At 45.3% G+C, this 25,177-nt stretch overlaps 3 protein-coding genes across 7 annotated transcripts in view; all 3 read left to right on the top strand.

Moving 5' to 3' along the window:
* Positions 1 to 12,458, top strand: part of LOC143009921 (plakophilin-4-like) — a 64,392-nt gene extending 51,934 nt beyond the window's left edge. For all 5 annotated transcript variants that reach the window (XM_076162022.1, XM_076162023.1, XM_076162021.1 and 2 more), the window contains 11 exons: positions 2,456 to 2,639; positions 3,118 to 3,235; positions 3,864 to 4,055; positions 4,917 to 5,090; positions 5,334 to 5,484; positions 6,156 to 6,348; positions 6,784 to 6,868; positions 7,055 to 7,172; positions 7,267 to 7,407; positions 8,233 to 8,297; positions 11,364 to 12,458. In XM_076162022.1, the coding sequence (XP_076018137.1) occupies positions 2,456 to 2,639; positions 3,118 to 3,235; positions 3,864 to 4,055; positions 4,917 to 5,090; positions 5,334 to 5,484; positions 6,156 to 6,348; positions 6,784 to 6,868; positions 7,055 to 7,172; positions 7,267 to 7,407; positions 8,233 to 8,297; positions 11,364 to 11,609 (1,667 nt within the window). In that variant the 3' untranslated portion in view covers positions 11,610 to 12,458. The remainder of the gene's footprint in view (positions 1 to 2,455; positions 2,640 to 3,117; positions 3,236 to 3,863; positions 4,056 to 4,916; positions 5,091 to 5,333; positions 5,485 to 6,155; positions 6,349 to 6,783; positions 6,869 to 7,054; positions 7,173 to 7,266; positions 7,408 to 8,232; positions 8,298 to 11,363) is intronic.
* Positions 12,459 to 13,412: 954 nt separating this feature from the next.
* On the top strand, positions 13,413 to 15,223 carry LOC143009813 (death-associated protein-like 1 homolog). The gene is made up of 4 exons (XM_076161888.1): positions 13,413 to 13,556; positions 14,472 to 14,568; positions 14,947 to 15,010; positions 15,090 to 15,223. The coding sequence occupies exons 1-4, from the start codon at positions 13,487 to 13,489 to the stop codon at positions 15,204 to 15,206; spliced, it is 348 nt and encodes a 115-aa protein (XP_076018003.1). The 5' UTR covers positions 13,413 to 13,486; the 3' UTR covers positions 15,207 to 15,223.
* Positions 15,224 to 17,467: 2,244 nt separating this feature from the next.
* The window catches only part of LOC143009920 (protein TANC1-like), a 91,221-nt gene continuing 83,511 nt past the window's right edge, over positions 17,468 to 25,177 (top strand). Inside the window, exon 1 of the mRNA XM_076162019.1 lies at positions 17,468 to 17,583. The gene's annotated coding sequence lies outside the window, so the exon portion shown is untranslated. The remainder of the gene's footprint in view (positions 17,584 to 25,177) is intronic.

Below are 25,177 nucleotides of genomic sequence, written 5' to 3'. Positions count from 1 at the left end.
GCCAATGATTTTTTCCGGGCAAATGGATTCCTGATCGCTGACCTTTAGACATTAATCTGGCTGGCCACGTTTTCAGTGAAAGAAATGAGGGAAAGAACCATCATGTTCCTCCAATTAACCCGAGCATGCAGCAGATGGATGAGCAGGCGAAACGAGTTACTATGGCTTTTCTTATCCTCAGTCACAGCTTCTCCTTTGTGCTCCCCCTCACATCAGTGTTTACTTTGGGTCCGTGTTCCCAAGCCGTCGCCAGGGTGCAAAACAAAACAACAACAACAACATCATCATCGGTTCAGCAGGGAGCGAGGTTTAACACTCGACTGACACGCACCCACAAGCACACGGACACACGCAGCTCTGCTCCATCTGACTGTCACACTGCCAGATGTGACTTATGAGTATTGCTGCTGGTGTTGCAACGCTGACAGCATTGTCAGTCACACCTCACTGGCTACGACTGACGATCTCTGCAGGCGGGCCCCCACAGGCTAATCTGGAATCCTGCGGAGGACAGGTCATTTCTACAAAGTGAGCCGTTGAGGATCTCAAAGCAGGAGGACTGGATTGCAGAGCTGATAACAACCCGCATTTTATACCAAGCTGTTTGCGTTATCGCCGCATTAGAAGCTCTTTTCAAGGAGGCAGTCCTTCTGAAAGTGTCCTGTGAGAAACTCAAGCGCAGATTTGAAGGGGCCTGTGAAAAGAAAAGGTCTGACTGAAATGAATCCCTGCGCCTCGGTTTTAATGTTAGCCCATCTGATGCTGGAGCCTCGGATGTAGCCCCACACACACACACACACTGCTGGGGGAGCTTAGATAAGGAGCGGATGCTGCATGTTGACTGGGAAGAGTTAAGCTGCACTTAATTCTTCAGATGTGGAATTTGCCTTTTATATTTTTGTCAGAAGAAAAGGGAAGTGTGCTGCTCTCATGCCATCTTCCTCTAATGGCTTTTAAAGCACTGAAGTATTGTGACTAAAGAGGTACGTTAAGATGAAGCCATGCAATGGGCACCGTTTGAGAGAAAGAAGGTTTGTCTAGCTTCTGGCCAGCGACGCCTCTGACTGCGGCCCCTGGGCCATGTTGCACTGTGTTATGTATCTGCTGGCTCAATTAGAAAGGAAAGGCACGGTGTGGAGAGGAAATAAACAGGGTGAAAAGGGCAAGATAGGAAATCTCCTGATTATTTTTGACCTTATACGCACACGCACATTGGATTCACTTTAATAGCTTATATATTCTGCTTTCACAGAGTAAGTTTATGTTAAAGCAAATGTACCAGCAAAATTGGATACAAACTTTAATGTGTAAAGCTGGATTTATACTTAGGCCAAGGTACGCATGAACGTCTCTGTAGACTTCTTTGAAGGTTGTAAAAGGTCGCGTACACACCTGCAAGAACAACTCCCAAGTGCCAAAAGCGTATTGTGTGGTTGACGAAACAACCTGACCGTTGAATTGGCCTTGTTTCCTCTGGGGATGCAGGTTCAAACAGGAACGAGAAGCAGGCGGCATGCAGGAAAACCAAGCTACAAGGCTGAAATGTGTCCAATATTGTTTCCTGTCTTGTTTTTCTCTCCGTCTCTTTTGAAGGAATCGCCACTGCTTCGTTTTTCCACTTGGGGGAAAGACAAATTAATTGTATGTTGCGCTTCACTGCCTCCCAGTGGACACGTTAATACCTGTGAGAGTAAAACAGTCGCGCAGACGATACGCCCACACGTTCACTTGATGCTTAAACGCAGAAGCATGAGGCATGAAGCAACCACACCGGAGCAGCAGCTCGCTCAAACACGCTCATGCGCTCAGAACATACAGTGTGTGGTCACTTCTTAAAGGACGGGAGCATTGAGTATTAGGTGTATCATGAGGTGTTTAGCTTTCTCATCCATACTGTCGATCCAAGCTCTTGAAGCATTAGCGCCCGCCGAGGTTAGCGGTGCCCCGCAGGCAGCAGAAGATAAGGCCGGTGGTCTAATTAGAATAATATGCTACATATGGGTTAATGCTTGACAGACTTGGCATCAAAGGCTGTCAGCACCATGCATGACTGTCAGCGGTTACCCGATGTGTATATGAAATGAATGACATCGTTTCTTAAAGAGTTAACCTTATTTATATTTCATTTCATGTGTTCGAGCCAAATCCATATGGAGCTGCCTCCTCTTTCTCATTTCAAGCAAATAATCTTTGCCTTGAGGATATTCTGCTTCAGCCTTATTTAATGTAAACGTCTGGTGCCGTGATGCTGAAGTCGTGGTTTCGTTTGTTGAGGAGCATTTTCTGGTGTGCGTGTTTGTGTGTGCGTGTTCATGTGCGATCTAGACACACATCCACACACCCTGAGCTAAATTAAGCCCAGGTCCTTAGTCTCTCTGCTGGTACCTTGACTACATGTGACAGCTGACCCTGACGGCCTCTTAATGCTGGTGTTTGCATGCGTGTGTCTCCACAGGGGTGCTGTGGAACCTGTCGTCATGCGACGCTGTCAAGATGACAATCATTCGGGACGCCTTAATGCCTGTGACCAAAGCTGTGATCATCCCTCACTCTGGATGGAGCAGCGCCACCTTCGATGATGACAACAAGCTGAAGTTCCATTCCTCTATGGTGCTGAGGAACACCTCTGGCTGTCTGAGGTAAACCACCTGATGCGCAGACTGGGCACCAGCAGCCCCCTGTGGACAGATGACGCCATTGCATCTCTTATAGAACTTCTTACTGTGGCTCCACTGTAAATGAAGATATTCACTGTGTGTTAGAATTGACTTTGGTTAAAAAACTGATGTAACCAAAAAATAAACACAAACAATAAATCTGATTTAGTCGTGTAGCTAGAATTTTGTTATTGTGCTGGATTTGGAGATGAGACTGAAAGGCTACGTCAGCACTGAATTATGTACTCACTCAACAAAAATGCATGTAATGACTTCAGTGGGACCACACACACCTCATACATTATTGATGATGTATGGAGATGTTAAAACCCACACACACTGTTTCATTTTGTTTCATTTTGTTTCATTTGTTTAAGTTCATTTTAGGGGCACTCTGTGTGTGTGAGCGAGCAAAGCCCTGAATCAAGTGTGCGTGTTTGTGTGTGTGGTTGTTTGAAAGGAACCTGAGTTCGGCTGGTGAGGAGGCCAGAAAACAGATGCGCACTTGTGAGGGTCTGGTTGACTCACTGCTATACGTCATCAAAGCCTGTGTAAACACTTCCGACTTCGACAGCAAGGTACACACACACACACACACACACATGCACACAGCCAAAAGGAAAACATGTTACCACAAGATAAGACTCCCTCTGGGGAAACAGCCTCTGTACCCCCTTTGATTCATTTCATTGCTTCTGTCTAAACAAACCTTCTAGCATGAACTATTTTATGTCCCGTGTCCCTTTAAGAACAAACAACCCATAGAAACATAATGATGAGGGCTCATAATCCAGTCTGTGTCTGCCTATGCAATATAAATGAAAAATAAATCTGGACCCCCTCTAAAGTAGTACAGGAAAAGTGAGTTTCCAACCTTTAATGTACAGAATGTATTCCCTGCTCCTACACAAATCTCACAGAGCCATGATCATTGGCCTGCTGTCAGCCATAGCAGTGCAGTACTCAAACAGCATGGAATTGAATCCATTTCCTACGACTAGATATTGCATCTAACCAGAGTCCTTTGGGTCCTATAACTACTTGTTTTCCTATCCTAGAGAAAGTCGGTCCTTTGCCACACACTAGCTGCAGATAGTGTAACATGCTGCACTCACTGTGTTGTATTGGTGCTTTTGTTTCTATGATTTAGAAAGCCAATGCTCTAAATTGCTCCTCAAGTCTTATTTTCCTCTTGGCCTTCGGTAGATTGTGGAGAACTGCGTTTGCACTCTGAGGAACCTCTCATATCGACTGGAGCTGGAGATGCCTCCATCCAAAATGGTGGGGGGACACGAGCTGGATGGCTTACTGGGCGACGAGTCACCCAGTAAAGAAGTGGACTCTAGCTGTTGGGGCAGAAAGAAGAAGAAGAAGAAAAAGAGCTCTCAGGAGGACACAGTAAGTGTGGTCTTATGGATGGAGACTCACTTTGATCTTACTGCACTTACTGTCAACTGTATTGGTGCCCCATAGCAGCAGGTTGGCAAACAGCTCCCATAATTCCATGCAAAATGGGTGATGTCACTAATTTACATACCCAAACAAATTCATTTGAACATTCTTTTCTGTAACTACCAGTTTTGAACCAACCAAGTCTTAATAAAGAAAAATAGAAATAATGGCCGCTGAATGACTTGTAAAACAAAAACACCATGGAAACTTTATATAATCTAAAACAAGAAAAATTAAGGATTATTGCATTCAGCATTATAGAGATTTAAGTATTTCAACCCTTTTCATCAACAGGGGAGAAGGGTTGAATATAGATGTGGAAGTCATCATAGTCTTCCTCATTCTGTAGCAAACACCAACATGCAGCGTCTTCCTCCATGTACTGACGTGACAAAAACAAACACTGCACACAGTCGAGTTGTCAAATTGCTGAGGTGACAAAGAGACCGAGGTCAGACTGCCAAAGGAAAAAGAGAAGGAAAAGCAAAGCGTCAATTTGGTGAGACAGCTGGTGCTAAAACTTGGATATGGAGCTGCTGTTTTATGTTTCTATGTCGTCATTTTGTGTAGAACCATACCTTCGGCTTGTTTGCGCTACTCTATATTGATGACCTTGCTCTTGAAAAGTGTGTCTTTAGGCATTGTTCAGTGTATTTCCCAGGTGAGGGAACAACTGACTCTCCACTCTGTCTAACAAATCATGTCCACCGGCCTTTAATATTCGACAGTATCGCAGCTCGACTTATTTATAGCAGCCGTGTCGTCTACCTGAACTAAAAAACCTATGTGCGCCGTTTGTTTGTCTAGTGGGATGGTGTGGGACCCATCCCTGGATTCTCAAAGGCTCCCAAGGGGGCAGAGATGCTGTGGCACCCTTCAGTGGTCAAACCTTACCTGACTCTTCTGGCAGAAAGCTCAAATCCAGCCACTTTGGAGGGCGCCGCTGGATCGCTCCAGAACCTGTCAGCCGGTAACTGGAAGGTAAAAGCATGCATGACTAACGTAACATAAACAAAGACGCAAGATCTGTGTTTTCTGTCTTGTAGCAGCACTTTCAAATGTGACATCAACTGTTTAAAGGGGATTTAACAGCTCACCTCCTTTGAGCCCTTTCAAGTTGACTTTAGTTTTACACTTGCTAGAACACAGACTTCAAGCCCATCCATTATCCCGGGCGCCGTGTAGACATTGTTGACGTTTTAATGTCTTTCCTTTTGTGCACAGTTTGCGGCGTACATCCGTGCAGCGGTGCGTAAGGAGAAGGGTCTGCCCATCCTGGTGGAGCTGCTGCGGATGGATAATGACCGGGTGGTGTGTTCGGTCGCCACAGCCCTCAGAAACATGGCGCTGGATGTCAGGAACAAGGAGCTAATAGGTGAGGAGTCACAACGTCAAGCAAATGACTTTCAGGTTTGAATGACCTGATACACAAACAAGAGTGCTAATCGCTTTCCATATTATGCCTACGGAGTATAAGAACACTGGGAAACTAGGGTACAGGTCTATAATCTGTAATATTTTAATTAAACTCAGATGACCAGTGGGTGAATTCTTCCAGCCCTTTCATTAGTTGAGCACTTGTGAAATGGCCATTTAAGGAAGAACAAAGTTTGTTGTATTGAATTAATAAAGACCCAGTAAGGCAGAGGTGACCTCCCTCGGCCCGCTTGCCTATATGGAAAGAGTGGAGACGCTGTGCTGTTAGTTTGTGCGTCTTCCTTATGCATTCAGCTTGGCGTCTCTGTTGAAAGCGAGATAGGGGAGCTTCCTTTTTTAACGGCAGCATTAATGCACTCTAATGCCCTTCAGATGGTAATGTAGTGTCATGCGGGGGGGAAAAACACCTACGTACCTCGCTGCAGTCTGGAGCAGAATATACAGCATCTATCATTCATGATGTCAAAAGTCCATAATGTAGTTTAGGTCATTGTGGCGTACATCCACCAATGCATTATGTAACAGTGTAATAGGTTGCCGTGCTCTCATTCCTTTATGTCTCTTCCGCCCACTCCGTCTCACCCGCCGCCCCTCCTTCTCCCATCTCAGGCAAGTATGCGATGAGGGACCTGGTCAACCGTCTCCCCGGAGGAAACACCACCCTGCTGTCGGACGAGACGGTGGCCGCCATCTGTTGCACCCTGCACGAGGTCACCAGCAAAAACATGGAGAACGCCAAGGCCTTGGCCGACACGGGCGGCATCGAGAAGCTGGTCAACATCACCAAGGGCAGAGGAGACAGGTGTGCTACAGCAGCAGATATTTGTCCTAAATGTCCCACTGACTCGCCCTCTGCCCGGCGGCTTTTAATGAGGGGGGACTCTATGCTACACAATGATACAAACCTGACATGGTGAAACGTGCTCACTCGCGCCGCCGGAACACGTGCGTCATCAGAATGCAGACGTACAAATATTAAAATGCTTGTAGAGGTAGAACCCATAGCCAAAGGGAAGGTGAGTTTAGGTGCTGAGGTAACTTGTCCAAGTGGAATGATGGAATAGCAGCTATTTATAGCCTATTATATATACAGTGGGCAGCCGTGTCCCAGGTTAAACCACTCTGAAGACACACTCTGCTTTCAATCTTACTATTGCATTTCATTTACAGTATAACCCTTAAAGAGCTTCAGAAATATTATAAAAAGATAATCGTTTTATGTTTCTCTGTCTCTCAGGTACTCGATGAAGGTGGTCAAGGCAGCTGCTCAGGTGCTGAACACGCTGTGGCAGTACAGGGATCTGCGCACCATCTATAAGAAAGTAAGAGCAAACAGAAGTCAGCAGTTTCTTGTTACGCTTATTGTGTCTTTGAGAAATCAAGTCAAGGGCCGCTGGTGAAAACAGAATCCATGTGGTTTATCAAAGGAATTCTCCTGTATTGACTCAGTGACCAAAGCAAAGGCGTCCTATTAATAGCAAACCCTCTCCCCTTCTGCTTCTTTACAGGACGGTTGGAACCAGAACCACTTCCTCACCCCAGTCTCAACACTGGAACGAGACAGGTTCAAGTCCCAGCCCAGCCTCCCCACCAACGCCATCCAGATGTCCCCAGTCAACCACCCTGGTATGTTCCAAGTCAGACGAAAATAGACACCAGTACCAGCAAAACAAGAAAACCTCCGGAATGTAACGCTGAACTTTTGTTTTTCTCCCCACAGCCGGTAGTGCCACGTCATCTCCCGCCATGCTGGGCATCAAAGAGCATAGAGAGACTAACAGAGACTATCAAAGAGCACAGTCAACTATGCAGTTTTATAATTACCAAGGCGACAACAATGTCCACAAAAACCAGTATACAGGTATTCAGAGCATGCCCACACACGCACACACACACACAACTCAGCCTCTGAACTGCTTAAAGCTTGCATATCAGTAGCCTTTGAAATTAAACTCATATCAGCGATGTAGACCAGACTGTTATCAAAAGATACAGCCCCGCCAGCCCCGTCCTTCACTGGGCATAATCCATGTTATGTCTCATTTAATGCTCCGAGCAGATACCACAGCCTGTCTCCAGTACCTGCCAGCACCACCATCACCCCAACGATTTAGTCCCCTCTTCTTATCATGTCCACCCAAAGCCTGATAGACAGAGCGGCGGAGCACTTCAGGGGTTATTTTGTGCCGGAGAGATGGTTCGATTAGCGCTAAAGTGGGGCCGGGCAACCAAGGTGGGGTGGGGTGGGGTTTACAAAGCTGCCATTGTGGGTGTTAAGTCGCACCGCACGGGCGAGAGCAGCCAGACGTATTACAGCCAGACGAGAGTTACTGCCAGCCTATATTTGTTGGCTGGAACATAGCGAGGGCAAAGTAAACAGAATGAGCTTCTGCTTTTTAACAGTCCGTGCAATATCTAGCAGCACAGAAATTGAATTTCTGGAATCTACTGATGGATGTGCCAAGGAAAACATTCATCCCACGGACTACCAAAACAAGAGAGCGGCAGTAGCAACTCTTATAGGCCTTGTACCACAGCTATCAGACAGACAGATCACAGCGTAGCACAGCATAATCCTGTTTAATCAAAGTCCACACATTTGTCCTGAGGGATCTGTAGACGTTTCAGTGTATTTACATCAGTTGTGACTATTTAATGAACAGCGATGCTCTTTATGTTTTCCCAGGGTCTGGGAAACCTTCTCCATATTACTACTCATCTCCCACAAGAGAGGAACCCAGAAGAACACAAGTGAGTCCCACCATCTCCATGTAGCCTTTTGGCTCTTCCTCACTGTATGTAGTTGAGCATTATGAACCAAAATGGACCAAAAATCTATTAAACCAAAATAACTTCACATGGGTGATGCTGAGGGAAAACACTCCCCCATCTCCCTCCCTTGTAGGCTTGCTCATTCATTCCCACGGACACAATTCTTGAATCTTTTAGACACGTCTCACCCTTTTGAAATTTCAAAGTTTTCTTCAAGGAGGTGTTGTATGGTATCAGGGAAATCACCTTGTTTGAGATCGCTCCATGGTGTGTACATGCTGACGAAGGCCAGCTCTTCCACCCCACTTGCCTAATGCAAAGAGACTGGCACGTATTCCGCTGCGGAGAGAAAACCAGGCTGCTGGGAGTGACCCAACACGTCAGCTATTGTCTGAGCATGAGTGAAAGTGACTGCCAGGATAGGGACGGTCTGGGTGCGTCTCAGGCAGCTGTCACTGTTTGACACATCCATGCGAGCCCAATGAGGGGGTGGGCAGGAGGGATGGAACCAGAGACGAAATAGTGAGCTGGCTTGTGTCCTTCATCCAGTAGGAGTTAATGAGTGAGGAAAAGTTTGAAAAGTGGTAACACTACTGTTGTGTCCTCGGCGACTTTAACGAAGGAAATGTGGTCCATCTGATTCACGCACACAGGCAGAAACTCAAACTGTGTAAACCTGTTGTGAGGACATCTAAGAAGTGGACCAGTGAGGCTCTGGAGAACCTTCAGGCAAGCTTTGACTGTACTGACTGGGACGTTTTCAGGTCTGACACCCGTCAGTCTGGACGAGTACACAGAGGCTGTGACGTCATACATCAGCTTCTGTGAGGACAGCTGTGTACCGACACGCAGCAGGGTGTGCTTCAACCATGACAAACCCTGGTTCACGGTGAAACTCGGGCAGCTCCGCGGGCAGAAGGAGCAGGCATTTAGGAGCGGAGACAGAGACGGGTTCAAAGAGGATAAGTACAGATTTAGCAAGGCGGTGAGAGATGCTAAGAAACTGTACTCTGAAAAACTGAAGCAGCAGTTTCCAGCTAATGACACTGCATCTGTGTGGAAGGGTCTCAGAGATCATCCCCATCCCCAAGAAGCCAAGGACCACAGGACTTAACCACTACAGACCTGTTGCTCTGACCTCTGTAGTCATGAAGTCCTTTGAGCGCCTGGTGCTGCCCCGACTGAAATCCCTCACCGACCCCCTCCTGGACCCCCGGCAGTTCGCCTACAGAGCCAACAGGTCTGTAGACGACGCGGTCAACATGGCCCTCCACTTCACCCTCCAGCACCTGGACTCCGCAGGAACCTATGCCAGGATCCTGTTTGTGGACTTCAGCTCTGCCTTCAACACCATCATCCCGTCACTGCTGCAGGACAAGCTCTCCCAGCTTGACGTGCCCGACTCCACCTGCAGGTGGATCACAGACTTCCTGACTGAAGCAGCACGTGAAGCTGGGGAAACACGTCCCGGATGCACGCACCATCAGCACCGGTTGCCCTCAGGGCTGCGTTCTTTCCCCTCTGCTCTTCTCCTTGTAGACAAACGACTGCACCTCCAGTTATCAGTCGGTCCGGCTCCTGAAGTTCGCGGACGACACCACCCTCATTGGACTCATCTCTGATGGGGACGAGTCCGTCTACAGGTGGGAGATTGACCATCTGGTGAATTGGTGCAGGCAGGACAAGCTGGAGCTTAATGCTCTAAAAACAAAGGAGATGGTCGTGGATTTCCGACTGAACGCAGCCTCACCCGCCCCCACCATTCTGTGTGACTCCCCAGTTGACACTGTGGAGTCTTTTCGATTCCTGGGTTCCATCATCTCCCAGGACCTCAAGTGGGAGCTCAACATCAGTTCCCTCACCAAAAAGGCCCAGCAGAGGATGTTCTTCCTGGGGCAGCTAAAGAAGTTCAGCCTGACAAAGACAATGATGGTGCACTTCTACTCTGCCATCATTGAGTCCATCCTCACCTCCTCTATCACCGTCTGGTGAGCATATCATCCGCCGTGCAGAGAAGCCGATTGGCTGCAATCTGCCGTCCCTCCAGGACCTGCACGCCTCTTGGACCCTGAGGCGGGCAGGCAAGATTTTGGCCGGACCCTCCCACCCTGGACACAATCTGTTTGCAACCCTCCCCACTGGCAGGAGGATGAGGTCCAACTGGACTAAAACCTCACGCCACAAATCCAGTTTCTTCCCCTCTGCAGTGGGCCTCATCAACAAGGCCCGGGTCTGCCACTGCCAAACTTAATTGGCAATAAGAGCTATTCTGATTCTGATTTGATCTGATCTGACTAAATATCCTACAACTGTTAGCACAATGTCATGTACAATGTTTGCTTCAATAAAAACCAAAAAACTGGTACCACTTGAATGTTAAACATCAAAACACTGCGGTATAGCAGCGGTCATAGACCTGTGGACTAGAAGGTGACTGATGAACTTCATGCCTGATAAATCTCCATCCAGACAGAAAGTAATTTTGAAGAAACAATCTGGTTTTATTGTATCACTATTGAGTTGAAGATCCTTTTCTAAGTGTAGTCACAACTTTTGAAGGTTTGGAATCTTTGCAGTGTTTTTTCCAAACTCAAATAACATTTGAACTAATTGTACTTTTTAATTTTACTTTAAACATTTAAACTAAGGCTACCTAGCAATATATCAGTTATCACAATAGGCACATGTTCAAATAAGCATTGTCTCTGGAATACAATACAACAATACTCACAGTATCACTCTGTTGTGCTTATTAACTGTGATCACTAGTTAGCTGCTAATTTCTTGTACTTGACTTCTTTGCCTCTTGCCTGTACTCTTTCCCTCCCACTATGTGCTGTGAGCTGATTAGACACAGCGTGGGTGTGTGGCAGTAATGTGTACATTAACCGAGGCCAAGTTGAACAATATTTATAACTCCTACACACTTTTAGGTCCGGTCAGGTTTCTTTGTCCACAAAAAAACAAATGCATATATACAAAATAGAATCTTTGTACTTTGTGCGTTTATGTGTTCCTGATCCCATTCTGCTTCCTTTCCCGCAGCCTGTGTACTACACAGAAGAGCCCAGCAGGAGGAACTATGACACATACAGAATGTACATGCAGCATCCACACGGCTACGACGACCCGTACTTAGAGGAGGTCATCACCTACCCACCCACAGTAGACTACAGCTCCCAGCCTCACGGACTGAAATCCACCACCAACTATGTAGACTTTTACTCGAGCACGCGAAGGCCTTCCTACAGGGCAGAACAGTACCCTGGCTCTCCTGACTCCTGGGTGTAGACGCCAGCAGACATCACGAGGGGTTAAGATGCTCCCATGGTTCACCCGAGAGCCCTATCCATCCCTGAGTCACAGCTTAGGCCGTGGGAGACTCCACGCCTGGGAGCATGTTCAACCCTGATCAGAGTGGAGGAGGAGGAGGAGGAGGAGGGGAGGAGTGCACTACAATTGATGAACTTTACATGAACTTTTTCTTTATGAGTGTGTTTTAAACTGTGTGTGTGTATGGAGGGGAGTTCACCTGAAAGATGGCAGATGGAAAGACGGAATGTGTGCCAAAGAAGGAATTCAAAAGGAATGTTTTTTTTCTCGTGTGTTTAATTTACTAGAGGATGATGGGAATCATGCCCGGGGGCGGTTGAGGGACAGCATGAAACGCTATGATAACAGACTCATCCTGATCTGTTTAGATGTAGTTTTCTTTCTATAGCTGTGATAGCATGGTGAAAGTGTGAGTCATGTGAGGGGAGGGTACGTGTAAGAGCCGAGAGGGAGAATGTGTATGTGCCGAAAAATGCCAAAATGGATCATGAACTCATTATCAGCGGGGGGAGAAAAAAAAGGAGAAAAAAATCATAGTAAACTAATGTTAGAATGTACAGACGGATGAAATTATATTCGTACTCAATGTGGAAGTTGTGTATGCCATGGAGTCTTGTACATTTCTTTCATTTTATTGTAAATACAGAAAAAAAAATAACATGTTAACTGGTTTACATTCATCAGCACTGGTTCAAAAGAGAAACTCGTGCCATGTTAAATCTATAGATATAAATATATATGACAAATTAAGAGATGTGGAAAAAGGCATCATAACACAACCTGTGCAAAGATAATAAACAGTCAAGTTTTGTTTTTTAAAAGAGATTGTGTATTGCACAATTTGTTTTTCTCCCTAATTATGTGTTTTACTGCAGTCGTTCTCAAATTATCCTGAAACACTTTGTCACTGTGCTGACCTACTTTTGGGAGATGGCAACTCAATTAAATGAAATTCCACAGTTTATTCACCATTATGTTTTAGCAAACCATTCTGGATCACAAAAGAAGAAGAAGAAGAAGACTTTATTATCCTTGTCACGTGTACAATGGAATGTTAACTCATCCTCGAGCGGTGGAGAGCCACGGGTGCAGAGCCCAGGGACACACTCCACATCTACAGCGCACACTGTTTTGATCCGCTAAGTCAAGAGTTTGGAGATGGTGATGGAGATTCTGAATTCTGGCTTAATTCTGCCATCATTCCATTACGCCTTTCCAAGTAGGAGGTTGGATTTTTCTGAGTTCTGAGTATAAGCAAAAGCACCTCTACTAATACTGATGATGCAAACGTTTCTTTGAATGAAGAACTGAAGAAGATTAAGTGTTGCTCACTTTAAAGACGTACCGTACTTATATGTGGAAGGAGGACGTCTCTTCACTCTGTCCTAATTCAATATTGCTCTGCACAGATGAACAAAAAGGCAGAAACCTTAGATTTCCAGGAATAATTAAAGAATATCTGGGCTGTGACTACAAGAATCTGGCAAGACTGACGTTAATTTGATATTGCAGCTGTAGCTTTAATCTCTTCCTGTGTGATCAAACTGTCTTCAATGAGCAGATCAAAGTTTAAATCTTGCACCCAGCTGTATGATGACATCAGTTCTACTGTGTATTTCAATGAATATCGATCACCTCCACCAATATTTCTGCAGTCATCCTGTATTCATAACGTGTCAGATAAGGAAACGAGTGCAGGTACCACCCCGCCCACCCACCCAACCACAGAACGTTGTGTCCGCGCCCCTGGCAGGACGTTGTAGTGTCGCTATAAAGCAACAGAGGGCGCTGTGCCGTGTTGGTGTTTGTGCTTTTGTTTTGTTGTAACTTTGAAGATGGTGCAGCAGATTTCCAAACCCGGAGCGAGGGCGACGCCTTTACTGAAAGCTGGACACCCTCCAGCAGGTAAACTCTTTAAGAAACGTTACCGTCCAGAGGATTACGTCATGTTGAACGTTTAGCTCGAGCGCTCGTTGTTTTTCATCGCTCGGTCTTGCAGGAATCCGTTGAAAGCGTGACGCTGAATCTACGTGTTTGAGTTGTTTTCGGCTTTCATTTGGGCTTTTCGACGCGAATTTCAGATGATTTAGCTGCATTTTCATTTAAATAAAAACCGTGGTTCATGTTTGCGTTTTAAAATTGTTGAAAGCATTGATTTTCTGCTTGCAATCACGCGATGCATCGGATCAGTGGCTGTACTCGTTTCCTCTTAGAGTACACCGAGTCCTCACTCCACCAGATTGCTTCATTAAAACCCTAACAATAAGTATCACATTTAACAGCGGCTGTTTTCATAATTCAAGATGAAATCCACGTCGTGTTGTGCAGTACACGGTGTTCTGATGGAACAAAGGATTCACTTACTTTGCAGCGCAGCTTGTTCTCTGCTGTGATGCACATTGTTGCATTGGACTTCATTAACAAACGGCTTTAACAAAATCCCGAAAAATCAACCCAAATGTGCTTAAATGTGCAGTTTTTTTTAAATGCGAGTAAGCAGAAGCCTCATGTTGTGATCGGGAGCCTGTGACACCCGCAGTGCTTCATCCACTGACTCAAGTAGAAGCCATGAAATGAAGATTAGCTGCGATCACACTGCTGCACTACTTTAATCAACATTAAACAGCATCCCCAAAAGCAAAGCAGCTTCACTAATCTATTCCACTGCTCTCGTTGTGGTTTATAAAGTCATTATTGCTTTTACAGAGGGTAAATTCAGATTCCCCCCAAATTATTCTGTGGAATTCCCACATCTATAAATGCTTCTTTTTCTTCTTTTTCGGCTGCATCTAATAAAGTTTATCTCCTGTGGTTTAATAGTGAAAGCTGGTGGTAAACGGGTGGCCAAGAAACTCTCAGAGGAGAACGCCACCCATGGGACTCCTGACAAAGAGAGCAAGAGGCATGATAAAGGAAGGTGGGTTTACCGCAGGGGGCCACATGTGAACTCTATATGAGGTCACAGGCTCAGAGCAAAATGCACTGATGTTTACACAAACTAAAGTAACTTGTCCATAACAAAACAACATTTTTAACATCTTACCACTGAAACTGACTTAAAACTAAACACATTCAACAACACAGCCTGTTATCTTTTCAATTTCCAACACCACACAAATGCACCATTAGAAGTCTTGTGATTGGACAAGAATGCACATGCACACACACTAATAAACATATGTGCACATTTATTTACACTAAAGGAACATTGCTTGCAAGAAAATGTCCCCTTAAAAAATGTTTCCTTAATGTTCCAAATTGATTGAGCTTTTGCTGAAATGTGATGTTTCTGCAGGTCAGTCGCCGCCTCCAGCAGGATGCAGCAAGTTGGGATCCTTCTGACTGGAGCTCTTGACAAGGTAAAGTCAAACATACATTCCTTATTTAGGTCGACTAAACTTTGACTAAGCGTTAAACTTCTTCTACTCGTCTTTGCAGCTGAGCCACAACTTCCCAGAGACGCCCGTGAGTGTGAGACACAGGAAGGTTTGCCCCGGGGTGGAGAAGCCCCACTCACCCCGGGCCTACTTCATCCAGCAGCCCAGGAAGTATTGAACCAGTGTGCGCGTGTGTGTCTTTTAGAAACGACCCCAAGGGAACCACGTTCATTCAGCTGTGAAAGACAAACAGGAAGCGTTAGACACACGAGGGGACAGACAGGTTGTTTGAAATGTAAAAGTAGCTTTCATCAAGCTGTGTATTTGCTGACACTGCTACTTTTTAGGATGGAAATAAGCTCTTTCTGAGTCGCTGTGCTTGTTGCTAGATTGTCATAAACCAGCATTTTATACGTCTTTGTTATTGCTAACAGATATGCTGAATTTGTACTCGCCAGCTAATAAAAAGCAGATGGGCATTTGGTCATAAGTATGTGTTGCTGTAATGGGCTTAGTGAAGTGTTTGACTCTACTTGGATGTTTTCACTTAAAATTGCTTAGCACTTGTTAAAGGAATAAATAAATAAAGGAAAACTCATAGAAACTGCAAACTGTTCCTGACTTCTTCATTGTGTTTTTGTAGTAACTCTTCTAAGCCTCTAGGGGCAGCAATGATAAAACAGTATTATGAAACAAAACCACTGGACGATGCACCTGAGGAGAGCTTGAGTGTGTTAGTCACACCAAAACGTGCCGTACTGGATTATGGTTACACAGCACGGCACTGTGGCTACACGCACACACACACTCACAGCTCTGCCCTCTGGCTCCAGGCCTCGCAGGCAGAGCATTCTTGGGTGTGTAACGTCTCTGAGGAGTGTAAACAAGGTGCAAAGAGGAGCTGGATAAAGCGAAGAGCAGGAGCCAGCTGGATTTGTACCAATTTCCACTTGTTTGGGTTCTCATAGCTGTGGCCTACTTAGCTTTAAGTTTCGTTCTCATGATTTTGTCAGACTGTGTTACAGAATAAACCTTCATCTGTGGCATGAACCATTTTAGCTAAAGCACCAAGAGGTTTGCACTTTATCTATCTATACTTCAACTACCACTCCTACAAGTGTGCAATGCAATAGTTTGTGTGTGTGTCCCTGTTGTGGTGTGTTTGCCTATCTGTGTGTACATGTACATACAAGCTGCTTTTTATTTCCAATTGTCCACAAACTATGTGTTTGTTTGCCAAGGAAATACTTGATGATGGCCTTGTAAACAAACTGTGCCAATCTTAAAGTCTGTGTGGCGGTCATGCTGTTCACACATGTCTTTGACGCCATCTGTGTGTGAAGTTCACAGACCTCCGTCGCTCTGTGAGGAGAGGAGCAGTTGGTGGTCTCCTGACCTGCAGGCTGCCCACTCACAGCCATCTGATGGGGCCTTGGTTGACCCTGTGACGCCCACTAGGCTGCACATCAAGTGTTTAATGCTGCCCCACCCAGAGCAGCAGGGTGGCTGAGAAGATGTGTGCAGTTCAGAATCAGCCATCACACTAATGTTTCTCTTTCTTCACTTTTATGAGTGATGACACACAATCACTACACACAACATAACAATCAATGAATTAATGTCATGCTGAAGATAAAGAGGGAGAAACAAAACAAGAAACAAAACGTTTTCTTTTTTTTACATGAATTAGTCGTCATACAGTATTCTGACCACACGAGGTCGCTGTAGGCTGCGCTTTTACCATCCTGAGTCAGAGTGAGGCCGTCAGCCTGTTTGAGCCTCAGATCAAACCAAACCAACTCACTAACTCCAGGGTGGGGGGAGTTGTAAACTATCAAATAGTTTACAAGTTTCCAATCTGACGTGAAATGTTGTACTTGTATTAAAATCTGGTTATCATGATATGTCACGAATTAATTGACAAATATTCAGAGAGCGTTCTTTGATTGAATATACATATTTTGCATGTAGCACAAGTTGGGCTAAAAAAACAAATACAGCAAACTTGGTACAAATGGTTGTACACATACTACAGTTTGAGAACCACATTATAAGTAATATTCAAATGTATGCTGCAGAAGAAGGCTGTAATTCAGACAAAAACATAACACTTATCTGTTGTCTCAGAAAATCCGATTTCAATCTACAATGACAAAAAACAAACACAATTTGCACATTTAAAAGGAGTTTGGGGGAGTTTTTAATCTGAGTGTAATTGAGTTTATCTTCCTCCCCAAAGCCTCAACATGTCGAGCCCGGAGATGTTAGTTGTCTTCATCCGTGTATCTCGACATAGTTCGCATCCCGTCACCGCCATGAGGCATGCGGGGCGACGATGAGGAGGAGGAAGAAAGTCGGTTATCTGGTGAGTCTACCCTCCTCTCAGATGACCTCATGCAGCGGTAGGAGGAGGAAGAGAAAGAGGCGGAGCCCGGCGTCCCGTAGCCCCGTAGCCGTACCTTGCTGCCTCTCAGCCCGGGGATCCGTGTGGAGATTAGCACAACTTGGGGGGCAAAACTTTTTCATTGTACTCGGATATCCATGACATTAACCAGGTAAGACAGTCAAACTACTACTAAAGTGACCGCGGGGACGCAGCGGTGAAGTTTCGGCGTTTGTTCTAGAAGTTTCCGCGTCGGTTTGCGGTAGTTTGCGGTAGTGTGGAGGAATGTCGGGACATGCCCGCGGAGCAGCCGAGCAGAGCCGCGGAGCTTCGGAGCCTCTTGAGCCGCGGAGCCTCTGACAGCTGCGGCGGGGCGGCTCCAGCTACTTTCCGCCTCTCTCACACTTTAACGCTCGTGTCGCTAAAAAACTTAATATGTAGCTGTAGCGGAATTGAAGCGTTTGCCTACTCCAGGTGAAGCTTCTGTTTACTTTACAGTTTCTACACACGCGGACTCGTAACAAGTCTCGGTGACCTGCAGACGCTAAACAAACACACACATTTAAATCTAAAACAAACAACACAGTATCAATGAAACTGTAAGTAACTTGTGTTTTTGTTAGTTGATTCATTTTTATTGTCGTCAGTTTGACTTATTCCACCGAAAATACACCGTAAAATTATGAAAAAAGTGTAAATTAATTCTTCATAAACACCCAATCGTACTTTTAGACAGTTTTGTAAATGCTGTAAACTTTCTTTGTACACATTTTCATTGTGTTGGTAGACAGTTACATCACTTCGCACACATTGCACTTAGGTTACATCATTAGTACTGTACATTTTTAGAATATTTTACTAATCTATCTATCTACACTGGACTTACTAACCATCTAGTACTCAGTTGATGTTTGAGTTAATATTATGTTGCTTTATAGTCATGAATTGGTTGGAAAAGAGCCAAATAGATGAATCCTGGAGAGTTGATCTACACATGTTGCACACACATCTTTCCTAAATGGTTACACTCTTTGTTTACGATCTTATTAATCTTCCAAAAGAGGTCCAGACTTCCCTGCAGAGGGACACATGTAAAGACAGACAAACATCCCCCCCCCCCCGGCTGTGCGCTGACATCCTGCTCTCTAGGATGCAGATGTTAGAACAAAAATCATTACTCTTCTCCTCATAACTGTGTGGTCTCGTTTGATGCTCGTCATAGTCTGTATTTTGTGATTGGATGCGGTGGTTTTGAAATCAGGAGCCAAAGCCAGATATAGTGGGCTTAAGGGCGAACCCACTGTAATCGTGTTCGCCCACATGGATGCAGTCATTGAAGTTTGACCGCTGTTTACTCAGGACACTCAGCTGCACCCGAGTGTTTTTAAGGAAGCGATCCCTGTGACCCCACCAGGTGCTTTGAAGTAAACATTGTTTGCTCTGAGAAATTGCTTATATCTGAATGTCAGGATGCAGCTTTAAACCTCCTGATCAAACTAAGTTATTGATCCCGTGTTGTGAAGTGTACAAGGAATACAATCGTACATCCTCAAGGCTTTCTACCTTTTGAAGAACCTTCCTCAAAGTCTGCCATCTATCCACTCTGTGCTTATATAAAGGCGTCCATGTGTCATTGTACTGTTAGTTTATCTTAAGCAGTATCTGAACTTTCCAGTAGAGTCTCAGCTGGCTTCACACTGATTATACACTGTTATACTGGATTTGCATGCTTCTGTCAAGCCAAGGGGAGCAGTGCCAGTTGTCTACCAACTGCATGTGGGCTGTCCTACAGAGTACTTATCTGTTGAAGTGCCATTATAGTCTTCCTCACCGTCTCCATGGAGCCTGGTTCCCATGGTCGTCCGCCAGTTGGCCAGTAACAGATTCTGGCACCAGAGCTGCATTGTTATAGCTGAGTAGGGAAAGTTGCTGGAGCCAGTGACCTGACAGACAGCTCAAAGTTATTAGCTTTTGGATGGTGACGAGGATGACGAGGATTGGATGAAGGATTGTTACAGACAAAACCAAACTCTTCCACAAATGTATTCAGCGTCATTCTTTCTTAATTTGCAGTGTAGAACTGACGGAATCCAGGAACGGGGTGTGTGTGTATCATAGGATGGATTCATATATCAAACGTGCCGTAATTATGAAGGTGGTTTAGGAGCTTGTTGTGAAAACACGGTGATAACAGTAACAGAAGCAATTGGCCTCTGCGCTTCTGGAACGTGAACAAAGCAAAGGCCTGTTATGCCCCTGTGTGTTTCATGTCACAGTGCAGAGCGAGCTGAAGTGGCTCCAGAAATGACAAAATTACGATTCTGTTTTCAATTTATAATATTCCTGAAAGAGAGCACTTGTATCTGTGATGAGACTCATTAAATTCAGAGGTTCATCAGCTACACTATTAAAAATATCACCAATTAAAAAAGCTTGTGAATGATTCCTCTGCAAATTTATGGAATGCAGATCGAGCCTCGTCCCTTTCCTCACTGCCAGGTAACAACCAATGAAAATGTAACACTTCTTATAGGTCACAACGCGTCATTGTGTCCTGAAGTGACTGCCACCAAAGTCTCAACTGGTGATGTCATATCAAAGAGTCAAAGTAGCCAAAGCTTGATTAGTTTCTGCATAGAAATGTATGGTTTAGATTCCTCCTTCTTGTCTCTGATGGACTCATGCAGAATACACACACATACACTCGATTAATACACTAATCAACATAATGAGTGGATAAATCGATCTTCTCAATAATTGATTGTGACAGCCATGCATCTTAATATGAAGGGAATGTTCACCGCTCAGTCTTCAGCAGCAGCAGCTCTGGCTCTGGGCTGCGGAATCGTGCGCGGCCGTGGTGGCGGCGGCGTCTGTCTCACTGACTGTGTGACATTGTGTAATTGCATTAGCTCAGATTTCTCAGGGGTTCAACGCAGCTCTCTGTATCAAAACGCTTGTCGCAACACTTTATTATTTCACCTCGGGCCATCAATTAAAACGTTACGGAATGACAGACGCGCATATGAAGTTGCTTCTGCGTCTCCGTCAGGTTTTGGGTTACTTGCTCAGCACGAGGTGAGAGCCTTTGAAGAGAAAACTGTTAAAAACCACAATTTCTCCCACCTGCCAAATGTGTTTTATGAATCTGACACACCCACAATTTATTAGAAGCATGGATTCTCAGTCCAGATAAGCAAGCATGTGGGTGTGTTTATGTGTGTACACTCGCACATGTGTGTGGCCACGCATGCTCGAGCGCCTGCGTCTGAAGCATGTGTGTGTAACTCATACATGGCAGCTCTTAATCGCAGTTGTCAGGAGTTACAGTTACGTGGTTATTACCCGACAGGTTTGGCAAATGCAAAATAGGAAAGTCAAACCTCACTGAGCCACACACGTAGAGGTAAACTAAGCTGAGCAGAAGGTCTGGAAAAACAAAACCAGTCAAGATTTGTTTAGCCAGGTTTAATCGTGCAAGTGATCCTAAACCGTCCCTCTGAATTCACCTTTAGCTCCGTCTCTCTCCCTCTTTGTGCTTGTAGAATAAGAGGGAGAATGTGATCTTATGTTCACCTCTGCTTTGATTATGGCAGAATAAGTCACACACATGGAGTTAACAGGTTGCCAGTGTTTGCTGAATATGCATAAATGGTTGAGTCGGCTTACGCAGCAGGTGAGGAAATGCTTTCACCGATTGTAAGCTGGTGGATTGTTTACATACTTGAGTAAATAGATTTTGGATTATGTAATCCAGCTCAGTTACGTAGTACAGCAATGTCCATTCATGCCAGCTTCGATCCTTAAAACAACAGTCTGCAAGGTTTCTTTCGTTTCCTTTCTACTTCCTACTGCACTACTCCTTCCTCCAAGACTCCTCCCACCCCACAACACCAGGCACGATTGACAGTTCAGGTAGTGCCGCCCCTTGTGGTGAGTGGTGGTATTGTTTGGAGGGGCTCAACTGTTTCTCCAAAAAGAGATTCCACATTATCCAACAGTTTCGCTGTAGGAGCTTAAGTGGTATAAACATAACAATGTGAGACTCAAACACGAGCTGAGTGTGTATCTGCACAAACCCCTGAAGTGATCAAGCATACTGGTAAAATTGTGCAGTTCTGAAATGTTCTCAACCATCTGTTATGTCTCAGTGAGATGCCGGTCGGCTAAAGTGACGCGGCAAGCAGCAAAATCTTAGTGTTTGCAGGCATTTCCTGTCGACTTTACACACCACCTGTTAATGTTTCACCCCTAATCAAACACCAGGCTACTTAGGTGGCGGAGTGCCTGCAAGAAAACAGTGTGTAACTTTATTTATTTCTTTCCCAGATGTGAAATAGGACTTGATTGCTTTGGCAAATCAGTAATAGAATGATTTAAAAGTTTAATCAGCGGCAGTAGCAGGAGTTAATGAATGTAACTCAGATGAGATGATTGGTGTTGCCCAGCATGCAGTTAAATCTGCTGCGGGCTGATGGGAAGTGAGTGTTTGTGTGTGTGTGTGTGTGTGTGTGTATGTATGTATGTGCGCCTTTTTGTGTGTGTGTGTGTAGGGAAAAAGTCCTAACAGTTTCCACACCCAAAGCAAAAGCTGTGAGGGGAGAAAGTGTCTTGTTAAACCTCGGAGCGCAGAGCCAGGATACATGTTTGCTCTCATGTGTAAATCCATTTTGCCACAGCGTGAAGCTCTAAGGTAGATTATCAGTTTAGATTTCATTGTGTGTGAAATGGGTGGGCGGCGTTAGTTTTGCTGCAGATGTGCATTGTCTGATTGTAACAGGCTCGGGGGGACAACAGACAGACAGGTCGGGGTTAGAATTTCCTGAGCCTGGGGTGTAACTGTAAATCCTGAGAGGTGACAGCCCTCTAAAACATGTCTCGACACTCAGGCTGCACACCGCCGCTACTGCTGCTGAGCCAGCGTGTAGGTCTGCGTCCAGAGCAGCATCCGTCTCATTGCCATTCCAACATGACAGCACTTTCCCATGGCAGTATAAGGAGAAGATTAGGCCTGGGAACCTTTTCTTAATTTCAAGTTGAGCCATGTGGGTTTTGCTCCTCAGTAACAAGCAGAGTTACTTTTACCCCAAGACACAAACTGAGGTGAGCTGGAGGTAAAAGGTGAATCTTCCCAGACAAAGACAGTGTTTTCACAGTCCCACCATTGGTAGCATTGACAGTTACAGGTTACAAGTCATTGAAGCTGCTGATAGTGTTTCATATGATAAGAAGAACCTTCACTCTTCACTGCAAGGTCAGTAAAGAATCCGTAAACAGGCTCATGTCCAGATGCTGAGCTGCGTCTCGTAGGCTGTGAGGTCGTGGACTGAGCAGGAAGCGCTGCAGCTCATTGCTAGACTACTTACATAAAAACGTTGTTCTTTGTTATTTCCCCTCCATTCATGCCAGTGTGAATAACAGCCCGGGCTAACAATGGCTGTGCCGCAGACTGTGCTGTCCGTTCTCCTTCATCCCTGCTCCCCGCACTTCCTCCTTCAAGGCTACAGGGCCGCTTTCTGAGCTAACGTCCCATTGTTTCACAGGCCCGGCCCTACTTCCTGCACTTAGTGAATGGAAAGCAAAAGAATAGATAATTATGGTGTTCACAGGAGGATTTCAATAAATCTGATCACTTCTGGCAGCGCTTAATAAACCAGTTTGAAGGTCAGGCCTTGGTGAGATTTTCCCCGTCGGTATGACAACGGCGTTGATCCTTGAGGGTAATCAGTGAGGTGGAATCGCTGGGTGAAGAGAGAGCTGGCCGGGCCTTTTTAACAGGAAAGAGATGAGCGCGCAGTGTGGAAAATCAGGGTTTGCTGCGGTGGAGGGGAAGTGGTGGAGCTGAACTGAGCTGAAGGCGTCTCCGTCTCTATTGTCTACCGTCTAGCACAGGACAACTCGCTCTTCGACTCCCAATATGTGAAGTACTTCCCCGCCAGAGGCAATCTGGCCAAACAATCCTGTTTCCGTTCCATATATAGCTGCCTTCTCAGGTGACGTGGCGTTATGGCGAGTTGGCCCCATTAAGCACATGTCACGTCTGCATTGTGCAGGTGAGGATCTTTTCTTTCTCGCAACCTGTATGGATTTGAACCCTATCAACTCTGGAAAGACCTGTGAAAGCAGACATGTGGATAACCTGAGGCACCTCTTACCCAGCTGGTATCCAATTTCTTTCCTCCAAAAGCGGTCCTGTCACTACATTGCGGAGCAGACTGGTGTTTTGTCCTTCAGTTGTTACGTTGACCTGGGTCAGAGGTTATAGACAGTCTACCTTTGACGTTGGCTGACAGAAGCCTAGTCCAATCTGACAGTGTCCTATTCATTCTCACATATTATTGTCCCGTCAAACAGAAAAGGTAATCGTTATGGATTTCTTCAGTTGCTTTGAAGAAGCCTTGACTGGGGTCCTGCTCAGAGGCTGGAGAAGGAACACTGAACCGGTTCTGTGGGACTTGAGCTCGTTCTGCAGCAAATGTAAATATTACGCATCTACTTTGTCTGTTCAGCCAGTGTGTGTCCACAAAGCCTCGTCAGTTAAAGTGGGACTTTGGCTGCACTGTTCTAATAGCGAGGGGGCCCATCTGCAAGGGCCCATATCCAAATACCACTTAAATGTACTGGCACGGACACGAGATTGAGGGTCTGAGGAATCATGACGATGTTGTTGTTGCACGCCATGACTTCACTCTGTGGAGACGTCCTGACAATGGTTGCTCTGAAACGTTGAACAGCGTTTGATGTTGATGTTGGGCCTCTGTTCTGGTACAGAGCCTCCAAAGGTTTAAACTATATCAACACATTTTGTCCTCATGTCTGTTCCTAATAGTTTGAGTTTAATAGATTGATAGTTAGAAAGTATAGATGGCGATACTCAGATCAAAAGCTTTGTGCACTGCAGTCTAGGTTATTGTGTTGTTGTATAAGTGTTGAGGAGATCTGACTGTATGTACTGTAGTGAGTCGAAGTATAGCTCTTTGGTTATACCTCGTACCAGCCACAGAAACAGGCCCTCCTCCGCCTTAACTCCCAGGCTTTACATAGAAAATCCTATATTCAGATTTGACACAAATCTTAAGCTCACCACCTGTGAGGTAACTGATATAGTACTTCAAACAGAAGACTTAAGGCTGGATATCCTAACAATGTTTAGACGCTCTACCAAACAAAATGTTTCATGCAAACAAGTAATGACACAGCTCTGCCGAACACAAACGTTGATGCCTCTCTGCTTAGATGGGATTGGCTAAATCTGAAGGGAACCTGCCTCACATTCAAAGTGTTATCACCGCATTGCACGTCTGAAGAAAGTCACAGTTGGTGTAGACAAGGATCAATGAGAGCACTGTTAGATAATTTGAATTGTTGCATCAAAGACAAGTTGCAGGCGCGTCACCGTGCCAACCATACATGACTGAAAGGGGCACCTATGAAGGCTGTTTTTAGGCTCTGACACATCAAGGATCCTGGATGATCTAATCAAGGGCCTGTAGGTTGCACAACATGGAGAAATCTGCCAAAAAAACATCCAGGGATTCTGGTGTTTCTGTCTGGATTACAAGCTGTGACTGTGGCATTCAGGTATTTAGGTAATACAAACAAACCTATATATAAGTGGTCTGTCTAACCTGTATATCAATCTCAACAATGACAGAATTCAAACCAGGTGGCCTATGGGAGCCCAACACCTGGAATGTTGTAATGAACGCCTCCTTTCCCACACACACACACACACACACACACACACACACACACACACACACACA

The sequence above is a fragment of the Genypterus blacodes genome, unplaced genomic scaffold (assembly GCF_046128005.1).
Source record: "Genypterus blacodes isolate CSIRO-AG114 ecotype Tasmania unplaced genomic scaffold, CSIRO-AGI_Gbla_v1 ptg000118l_1, whole genome shotgun sequence".
Classification (NCBI taxonomy): domain Eukaryota; kingdom Metazoa; phylum Chordata; class Actinopteri; order Ophidiiformes; family Ophidiidae; genus Genypterus; species Genypterus blacodes.
The sequence above is the reverse complement of the archived record's forward strand: the minus strand, read 5'-3'. Positions and strand labels throughout refer to the sequence as shown.

Bases quoted from the DNA above. Each gene is read 5' to 3' on its own strand.
- LOC143009813 (XM_076161888.1), top strand. From the start codon at position 13,487: ATGGTGCAGCAGATTTCCAAACCCGGAGCGAGGGCGACGCCTTTACTG. The intron at 13,557-14,471 runs GTAAACTCTTTA...GTGGTTTAATAG, and splicing joins AGCTGGACACCCTCCAGCAG to TGAAAGCTGGTGGTAAACGG. The intron at 15,011-15,089 runs GTAAAGTCAAAC...TCGTCTTTGCAG, and splicing joins TGACTGGAGCTCTTGACAAG to CTGAGCCACAACTTCCCAGA.